Source organism: Berghia stephanieae, chromosome 1 (genome assembly GCF_034508935.2).
Source record: "Berghia stephanieae isolate SIO BIC M18660-M18661 chromosome 1, UCSD_Bste_1.3, whole genome shotgun sequence".
In the NCBI taxonomy this organism is placed as follows: Eukaryota; Metazoa; Mollusca; class Gastropoda; order Nudibranchia; family Aeolidiidae; genus Berghia; species Berghia stephanieae.
This window is the reverse complement of record NC_088360.1, coordinates 135,040,991-135,051,593: the sequence shown is the minus strand read 5'-3', so window position 1 is coordinate 135,051,593 and position 10,603 is coordinate 135,040,991. Positions and strand designations below refer to the sequence as shown.

At 37.6% G+C, this 10,603-nt stretch overlaps 1 protein-coding gene across 1 annotated transcript in view; it reads left to right on the top strand.

The window, feature by feature from the left end:
• Nucleotides 1-282: 282 nt before the first annotated feature.
• LOC144963274 (prostaglandin E2 receptor EP4 subtype-like) overlaps nucleotides 283-10,603 on the top strand; it is a gene marked incomplete at its 5' end in the record, with an annotated part of 30,019 nt that continues 19,698 nt past the window's right edge. Inside the window, 2 exon segments of the mRNA XM_078897151.1 lie at nucleotides 283-909; nucleotides 9,825-9,940. Of these exon segments, the coding sequence (XP_078753277.1) occupies nucleotides 641-909; nucleotides 9,825-9,940 (385 nt within the window).

Genomic DNA, 10,603 nt, shown 5'->3' with positions numbered 1-10,603 from the left:
CCATAACTTTGCTGTATATTGTCGGGTTTCGCCGGGTTTCGGCGGGTTTCGGCGGGTTTCGTAAAAAAGCACTGGTTCTTTTTTACGAAACCCGCCGAAACCCAGTCCCAGGTTCACTCCCAATGGTGTACACTTTCCTGAGTTCTAGGTTCACTCCCCACAGCCACCTACTTCCCATAACGTTGTCGGGATTCGTCGGGTTTCATCGGGTTTCGGCGGGTTTCGGCGGGTTTCGGCGGGTTTCGGCGGGTTTCGGCGGGTTTCGTAAAAAAGACACACCAGTTCCATATGGAATCAAAACTTATCATTTATAGTACACCTTGATTGTTGAATTCGATTACAATGGACGATACTAATCTGAACGATACTTGAAGTTACTCTCTGAAAGACTTGGGAAATACTATGTGCACTCGTGTATCTACCAATGTAGTAAAACTTCTCACCCAGTTTCATCTGGATAATCTTAATAATTAAAATACACCAGATTTCTGTATTCGATTACAACGAATGATACTAATTTAAACGATACTTAAAATTCCTCTCTGTCTTAAAAACTTTGGGAAATATTCTGACCCCATTTCGTATGGAATCAACTATTTATTTATAACACACGGAGATATTTAATTTGTATTCGATTAAAATGGCGGATTTTGATAATATTTTCAACGAAACCGGAATCCCTCCCACTCTTAACGACTTGGGAACAAGTTTGAACATGGATGGTCTCAGCACTGGTTATACCACGACCCTAAAGTCATATCCGTCGTCTTCATCGTTCAACGCCACCACGACTACCCCTATCAACTTGACCAAAAACGTCATAATTCCCGCCGCCATGTTTTTCATCGGAGTCCTGGGGAACGTCACAGCTCTCATCATTTTGTCTGTCCGGCCAAGCAAGGTCAGCAGGTGAGTGAGTGACGAAAGAGTGAAAATGGAAAGGCTTCGTATGGGAACAAAACAGACAATGGACGTTTCGGGTACAAACCCATGGTACAAACCCAAACTTGTTAACAAGTTATTTTTCATTATATTTTATTTGTTTTCCACGTTTATTTGTGTATTGTTGTGCTGACGAAGGGTTTGTACCAGAAACGTCCATTGTCTGTTTTGTTCCCATACGAAGCCTTTCCATTTTCACTCTTTCGTTAGTATTTTACGATCACCGGCTTCAGGCAGCCCTTACCGTTTTCTCCTTTTCAGGTGAGTGAGTGAGTCCTTGACAACCGATTAACCCTCTCCTTACCAACAACATCCAAATCGTCACATTAAAATTTGTTACCAACGAAAGAGTGAAAATGGAGAGGCTTCGTATGGGAACGATACAGACAATGGACGTTTCGTGTACAAATCCTTCGTCAGCACAACAATACACAAATTAACGTGGAAATATATATATTTTATGTTTTCCATGTTCATTTGTGTAGTGCTGTGCTGACGAAGGGTTTGTACCCGAAACGTCCATTGTCTGTATCGTTCCTATACAAGCCTCTCCTTTTCCACTCTTTCGTGAGTATTTTCACGACCACAGGCTTCAGGCAGCCCCTACCGTTTTCTCCTTTTCAGGTGAGTGAGTGAGTCCTTGACAACCGATTAACCCTCTCCTTACCAACAGCATCAAAATCGTCACATTAAAATTTGTTACCAACGAAAGAGTGAAAATGGAGAGGCTTCGTATGGGAACGATACAGACAATGGACGTTTCGTGTACAAATCCTTCGTCAGCACAACAATACACAAATTAACGTGGAAATATATATATTTTATGTTTTCCATGTTCATTTGTGTAGTGCTGTGCTGACGAAGGGTTTGTACCCGAAACGTCCATTGTCTGTATCGTTCCTATACGAAGCCTCTCCTTTTTCACTCTTTCGTGAGTATTTTCACGACCACAGGCTTCAGGCAGCCCCTACCATTTCCACATTTGTTACCGATATCATGAACAATGAACACGGTATATTCAGATTATTATTTTGTACATCGAAACATCGGAGAAAAAATCTTTGTTTAGTTTATGAAAAAATAATGTTGTTTTGTTGTAGAACAAACTTATGTTTAGCGTGCTATCAGGTTTGAGTTTAACCCTTTCATTTCCAACTATAGGGAATGAGATTAGCGGAAGAGTAGCGTCCCTTGATTGGACGTCACCGGGGGAGAAGTTATTTGTAAACAAACCAACTACAAGCCAAGCGCTCCAAATACAAAATTTATTATTCATATTTCTGTACAAAAATGCATATCATAATCTCTGGCTGGCTAAAAACAATTACAAAGAGCTGAGTGACGTCATCTTCGTCCCTTATATATGTATATTTATGTATATATATATATATATATATATATATATATATATATATATATATTATAGGGGGCAGCGTGGCTCAGCGGTTCGGTCCTTGCTTCGTACCCGGAAAGTACCGAGTTTGATCACCCGCGCTGCTCTGTGTGGCCTTGAGCAAGTCACCTCGCCCTAGCTCAATTTGCGGCGCTGCACTGCGGCTGACGCCTGGGTTGTTCCAGTCCTCTAAAGACAAATTTCCCCTATGGGGTGAATAAGGAGAATTTTTTTATTTTTTTATTTTTAATTTATAATGATACGATGTCAGCCTTCTGATAAATTCTTTTCATCAACAATATTCTGACTGCACTATCATTATTCATTACAAGTGGCGAAAATTATTTATTGGTTCGTAACATATTAACGCCGTCATGCGTCTACCACATTTAAAGTGTTTTGGGGGGAAATTGATAGATCTGCAATGAAGATGGAGATGAAACTCGCGTGATATCCGAACGATTGTCTCTTAAGATGACAGATCACCATTCGTCTGTATTCTGGAAAAACACATATTTAAAAATTTGGCCAGAAAACTCGTCCTTCAAATATCGATTGATCTTAATGACTCTCATCTTGGCAAAAACTCTCAAACCCGGGACTTCGGCGAAGAATTCAAGGTTAATCGATCTAAGATAGAATGAAGTTGGCGTCACTCAGGTCTTTGTTATTGCTTTCTGCCATCCACGTTTATGAGTATTTTTCACTTTATTGTATTATCCAGACTATAGATAGAAGGAATTTGACGTCACTCAGGTCTTTGTTATTGTTTTTTTTTCATCCACGTTTATGAGTAATTCTCACTTTACTGTATTATCCGGACAATTAAAAGTTCATGGTTACACAGAGTTTTATGTGTATATAGTATGCGCTTGGCTAAGAAGCTCACCACATTGCGGTCCGGAAGTATAACGGACCAACACACAAAACTGATAGTCTGGATAATACACCTAAGTGAGAATTACTCATAAACGTGGATGGCAAAAAACAATGACAAAGACCCGAGTGACGTCAACTTCATTTTATCTCTAGCTGTGTAACCTTGAACGTTTATCGTCTGGTTTATAGATAGTATGCAGATGACGTCACTCAGGCCTTTGTTATTGTTTTTGCCATCCGCGTTTGTGAGTTGTTCTCACTAAACTGTATTAACCATACTATAAAAGTTCATGGTTACACAGAGTTTTGTGTGTTGGTCCGTTATACTTCCGGATGGCAATATTATGATCTTCTTAGCCAAGCGCATACTATCGAGAGATAGTATGAAGTTGACGTCACTCGGGTCTTTGTTATTGTTTTTTGCCATCCGCGTTAATGAGTAATTCTCACTAAACGGAATTAACCAGACTATAAGCGTTTCAGGTTACACATAGTTTTGCGTCTTGGTCCGTTATACTTCCGAATGACAAAGCTGTGAGCTTATTAGCCAAGCGGAGAGTATCAAAGCTTGAGGAAGTCACCTCGCCCAAGGCTGACGCAAGGGATATTCTTGTCATCTCTCAAAATAAACCCTGAAGAAAAAAAAATCTCATTGGAGATTAAATCGCAAGGAAATTCTAAATTTAATTTAATTCATTTTATTTCATCACCATAACGACACAATGAGCATGGTCCTTTTTCGAAAACACCAAATCAATATTTCTTTAATTTGGATAATTTCCTCAAATGATCATCCATTTACAATCTAAAAATAGAATACCACCAGCCTCTCTTTCGCCATTGGCTTTTTCAAAGATTGAATCCCGTGACCTTTGATATCACAATAGGACAATGTCAGCGCCTTTCAAAGACTTCATTAAAAAAAAAAAATTAAATGAAAACAACAGATACTTTGAGCCCACGAGTATTCTATAGATAGAATGAAGTTGACGTCACTCAAGTCTTTGTTATTGCTTTTTACCATCCACGTTTATAAGTAATTCTCACTAAACTGTATTAACCAGACTATAAACCTTTAAGATTACACATAGGTTTGTGTGTTGGTCCGTTATACTTCCGGATGGCAATTTTATGAGTTTCTTTGCCAAGCGCATACTATCTATAGATGGAACGAAATTGACGTCATTCAGGTCTTTGTTATTGTTTATAGCCAGTCATTTTAAAGAGTAGTTCTCACTAAATTGCAGTAATCAGACTATAAACGTTTTAAGGTTACACATAGTTATGTGTGTTGGTACAAATCCGGCTGGCGGATGTTGTGAGTTTTTTTTACTATAAGAATTGCATCAATTAACAAAAATATTTAAAATATAGAACGAGACATGACGCCTGCCAGGCGATATTACACTTTATTTTCGATAGAGACAAGGCTGTTCAAGCCCAGGTACTCAATTTACACCCGAGTTCGGTGAGAGAATGAGTAAAGAGTCATTTCCAAGGTCTCATCTATGCCACCGGGCGAGTCTCGAACCCAGGACCACAGATCCAAAAGCAATAGTCATATCACTAGACCACATAGCCGCACTGATGGATGTTGTATCTGACGGGCAATAAAACTTTGAGTTTCTTTTCCTTTATTTATTTTTAAAAGCTTCATTGATCTTTAGTTGTGACTACTTACAACATAGATGTGATCACTAGAAGCTGTCCATAATAGGAACGGGATTACTCCCCATGTCGTGAAAATTAAAACACGGACATCCCATAACTCCCCACTTTTAAGAAGTTTTTAGAACGGGAGACACGAAATTGTCATGTGACTAATGCGTCAATAAAAGCCTTCCCGTGTTTGATTATAGTATTTCTAAAAGCAATATGAAGTGCAAAGGTCAAGACCTTCCAGCCTTGAGAGCAAAGATCATTTCGTGAGACATTTGCAGACTGACAAAACTGATCACACTTTTCCCTCCCTATTTGGATGGGAGAAATTGACTTAAATAGCACTTCTTCCATTGCTGAAATGGAGTACTCCGGATCTGCCAAATTGCCAGATGGTTTTCCCAAAAACTGCCAAGTTAGTGGAGAAAAAAATGTTAAATGGCGTTATTGTATGATGCCAAATTATAAAAGAAACTTCATGTTAAAGTTATAATTGATACATTCTCAATGCATCTGAGAATATGTCAGGAAAAAATATTAGTTTGCCTTTTGTTCCTGCAAGTAAAAGCATACGTATTTTATTTCATGATATTTGCTATAAAGTGTATACATTTAAAAAAATGTTTTCTAGTAAGGCAAATCTTACAAATTAATTGCATTTGACGTGTACATTTATGCTGGTATGACATCCGAACCCACTTATGAGGCTAGTTTATCATGTTGTAACAGACAATATTTTGTGTCATTTTTTTTAGATTTCCATTACAACAATGAGCCCATAAGGAATTGGGTTATCAGACCTGCAAATAAGTGTTCGTCGATTGCATCCCTACAGCCAAATTATTTTTATAATACCATAAACGTATTTATCAATAATAATTATGATTATATTTTTGAATACGGCATTAATTTGAGAAGTTGGCAGCTTTGTGTTACTTTTAAAAGTAACCGGAAACGGAAGCAAATGGACACTGTTGTGAACGAAGGGGTGTAACTCCGTTGTCAACTCTCTCTGTGGTTGTTATGGAGATAATCAATGACATTATCAAGGAACTAATTCTCACGCAAGACTCGCGTGTGGTCAAAGGGAAGAGGTCAAAGGTTAAATGCTGGGTTCGAGCCTATATTATTATGGTGAAATGAAACCCTTGGCAATCCAAGGACATTTAGAAATGGAGAGGGTGGGGGGGGGGGGGTGCCTGATATCGAACACTGAAAGATGACAGTTGTTTCCCTTGCCGAAGATGGAACGAGTCAGATTAAGTGGTGAGAATTATTGAGACTAGTGCGGCTGTGTGGTCTTGTGATATGACACTCGCTTTCGGATCGGAAGGTCCTGGGTTCGAACCTCGCCCGGCGCATAGTTGAGTCCTTGGCAAAGGCTCTTTACTCACATTCTCTCACCGTACTCAGGTGTAAAATGATTGCCTGATCGTCAACAGCGTTGTCTTTGTCTGAAAAAAAAAATATTGCCTAACAGGCGTCAAGTCTCGTTCTACATGTTGCGTGTTGCTGTTGGTCAGGGACCCTTTGTAAAGTGTTTTGAGCATGTTCAGTTGATCTTGCTCTATACAAATGCTCACTTTTTTAATATAAAAAGCTCAAGAATATCTGGAGTGAAAGGGGCCAAGAAGGGGCTATATGCTCCATGAGATGTGAAAGACATCGAAAGCCAACAAGAAGGGAAAATAACCGACGTTCCTTTACCTATCTAATAAATACCAACATGAAATTGAATGTAAGCTTCAATTTAATTTACGAAAACAGATAAATAAATGGACGTGACGGATTTCCCCGTTATCAACAAAACAGGATGAGAGAAACACTACAGACGATTGAGATAATGTGGTAGTGTCGTTATTAAGATGAATAAACATTGTCTTGTAGTGTTTATTTCATCCTGTTTTGTTGATAAAGGGGAAACCCGCAACGTCCATTTTATCTGCTTTCGTATATTAAATTGAAGCTTGCATTCAATTCACATTGTTATTTATTTCTTCGAGCTTCGCGCAGCAATATTTACTTAACAGATCTAGCGCGATTGACTGATTGCCGGCACTTGTCAATATAATTGAGTTCCATGAATGACTGGAGACGTTTTGAGATCTGTGTTTCTTGGCGTTCGAATTTCGGTTTTGGGGTAGTTTGTTTGCATATTTCTGGGGGTTTTTTTCGGGAAGGGGGGGGGGGTAGGTTCTTGTTGAACGGGGGGATGGTGGGCTTTTCTTTTTTCTTAAAAATGCTCTCTTTAAATATATAATAGACAAAATAAATTATACCGTATAAATAAACAACGCTATTATGATAAGAAATTTTCGACCAAAGGACTTTTTTCGGATTTCAAATGAACTACTAGGTAAAGAACAACAAAAACATTTTCTAACTAAAATTTCCAAAGATTACCTCCCCACCTGTTTCGGCCAATATTTCAAAGAAAAATTAAATTGATGAGAAATGAATTAGAAACGTATCCTTTAGATACAAGTTTTGATCTGTTTTCGGGTGATGGTCTTTGACCGTTTGTTGTAGTCTAAACCGATGGATTTTATTTTTCACTAAAAATACCGTCATATAGTCACTCCGATATATTTGCGTTTTGAGACGATGGGTCACATATAAAGTTATGCAACCAGATTGGAAAAAAAACGTTTTTTATCAAGTATAGGATAGAATTATCATAGTGTCGGACTAAGAGTAATTTGATTAGGTGTTGATGTAATGAATTTGTTAGAGCGATACTGTCTGTATTACAATGTAATAGTTTATAGTAATTGTATAGTCTGTAGGGAAATCTCATTGAGATTAAATTGACGGATTTGTTTTTAAAAATCTATGGCCATAAATTATTGAAGAGTTCAAAGAGAGAAACGATACTGGGTCGATGACGTCAGGTAATAAATATCGAATACCGATTACAGAGATGGTCTGATTCGATTACGATTCTATTCTTTTTGTTTGTCTGTGTTTGTGTGTTTAGATATAATTCCTACATAGATGGAACGAAATTGACGTCACTCAGGTCTTTGTTATTATTGTTTTTAGCCATCCATGTTTGTGATTAAGTCTCACTAAACTATATCAACCAGATTATCAACGCTCAAGGTTACACACAAAGTCTTGTGTGTCGGTCCTATATATATTCCGGATGGCAATGTTTTGAGTTTCTTAGCCAAGCCCACAGTATCTATTGGTGGGACGTAACTCACATCTTTGTTATTGCTTTTAACCAGTCATTGTTATGATTAGTTCTCGGTACTTTTCATTCTTCATGTTGGCTAGAACATTATCACATGTCATGTGATCAGGATGTATAAAAGTCAAAACAAGATCAGATTTATAATGTTTTTCACCTCTGGATACACTTTTATGCTCATCGGAGAAGTATTTCATAAGGGCGTCCGCCATTGTTCCGATAGTTTAGAACAAGCCAGTAAGTTCCTATGCGTCATTACGTAGGAAGTGACCTTACTCAGATCTATTTTTGAATTTAGGTTTTGCTGAGGTAGCTCTGAGGTCGACGGAATACCCGTGCTATTTTAGGTTGATTTAACCAATATTCAAATGTTCATATACTAATTAACTTCTATATTCTGAAAAAAAACATGTATTTAAAAAAATTGGCCAGAAAACTCGTCCTTCAAATGTCGATCGATTTAAATGACCCAACCTTGTCAAAAACTCTCAAACCTGGGACTACGCGAAGTTTTCTTTAAGACCCAGGTTTGATAGTTTTTGCCAAGATGAGGGTCATTTAAATCGATCGATATTTGAAGGACGAGTTTTCTGGCCAAAATTTTTAATACATGTTTTTCCAGGGTATGGCAGTTATCTGTTTAATGATTAAATGTTAAATTGATGATAAACATTCCTAATGGTTGATTGACGTAAAAGACCTTTTAATGTTTAATTTAATGATTGTGAGTGGGAGGCATGGACGAATAGAATAGACGAATTGAAACACAGCACTTTGACCAATAAATTATGTACTGCAACTATCAATAAATTAGGATAACCCTCCTCTTGTTGAAAACATTTGAACCTAAGTCTTCATATGAACATATCGATATATTTGCATCATGATAATGGATGAGGACAACAATTACAATGTCATCAAAACTTATGAAAAAGAAAATTGGATTTTTAAAATAAAATCATCACAATGTTTAATTTAATCAACCTGATGATTTACCGAACCATGTCAGTAATAAACTCCATGCAAAATATGCTGATAGTTGGCCCAGCTGATAACGCACGAGTCGTTGATTTGAAATATTACAGACTTTATTGCCGAACCAAAATTTGATCGTTGGTAGCTCAAAAGATTAGTCTCGATCTATGTTAATTTCCACATTATAGTTGTATAATAAGTAAAATAGACGAGTGCCTGTTCGTAAAATACGATTCTCTCATTTCTGCGTATATATTAAATGAGATATTTTTATCGTGCCATATAACACTACGAGCTTGCGAGTATGTGTTATTGCACGATAAAGAAAAAACATGAGTTTCATAAATAGAAAGAAATGAAAGAAGTTTATTCCACCCGCTCCAAATAAAATTCTTAAATATTTCGTAATCAATTGTATGGTAGTTGTACTTCGATTCTCCATAATTTGTGTTTTTCTCCATCTGCTTGAATGACAATTTGACTCCCCCTCCCCCCTCTCTCAAAAAAAAAAAAGAAAAAAAGAAAAACATCGGATATATATTCATAAAGATCTGAACAAGTGTGTATAAAGCATACCAGACACAGCAAAACATCACCAAAATGCAGTCTCCCTCGACTGGAGATCGAACCTTAGACCTTCTGATTACCAACCAGACGTGCAATCTCGTCCGGAATTTAAAAAAAAAAGCAAGAAGACTGCTAGAATTTAATAATACTCACCCACAAATTCTGTGGATTTTCCACTATCTAGCTGTAACATAAAATTCTATGATTCTTCCTCAGATCGACTGCCTTCTATCACCTGGTGAAGGCCCTGGCTGTCATTGACCTCATCGGCATCGTGGCTTTGTCTCCTGTCACCATCGCTGTGTACATCAAGGGGGGCATCTTAAAGACGGGTAAGAAAAACAAAATGCTTTTTCAACTCTCTCCTTACCAGCCATTTTCAGAATTTTCCCCAAAACTTCACACCCAACTAAAACAAAAATATATTTTTTATCACTCAAACACAATAGCAGTAAAGTTCTTGCGATACATAATTTCTATAGCAAAACATGCTCTACAACACACTGTTCCTTTTCTTTCAATTCTATGATGCACAAAAGAAATTTGAATAATAAAAATGTTGGTTGTATCGATTGTATTGTTGGTGATGATTTTCCTATAGTTGCTAAGGAGAGGGTTAAGAACAGATTCCAAAATTAATAAATTAGTGGCAAGAACTGTATGTTTCAGAGCCATTAGATTCATTCCCCTGGAGTTTATACCTGTTTTTATAGGGTGAAACAATCGATAGCAATTGCTTGCTACCCTTTGGATTGGACACTAGTCTATCGCAAAGTAACAAACCCAGCTACCCAATCACTGCTGGGTGGACAGGGCGGGCGAGGGAAGGGGAGGAGGTTGAAAAAATTTAATAAAAAAAAATAAATAAACTTCCTTTTATTCATCCCCAAGGGGAAATTTGTCTTTAGGATCTATTCCATGGGAAGACTGGAATAACCCAGGCGTCAGCCGCAGAGCAGCGCCGCAAAGTGAGCTAGGGCAAGGTGACTTGCTCA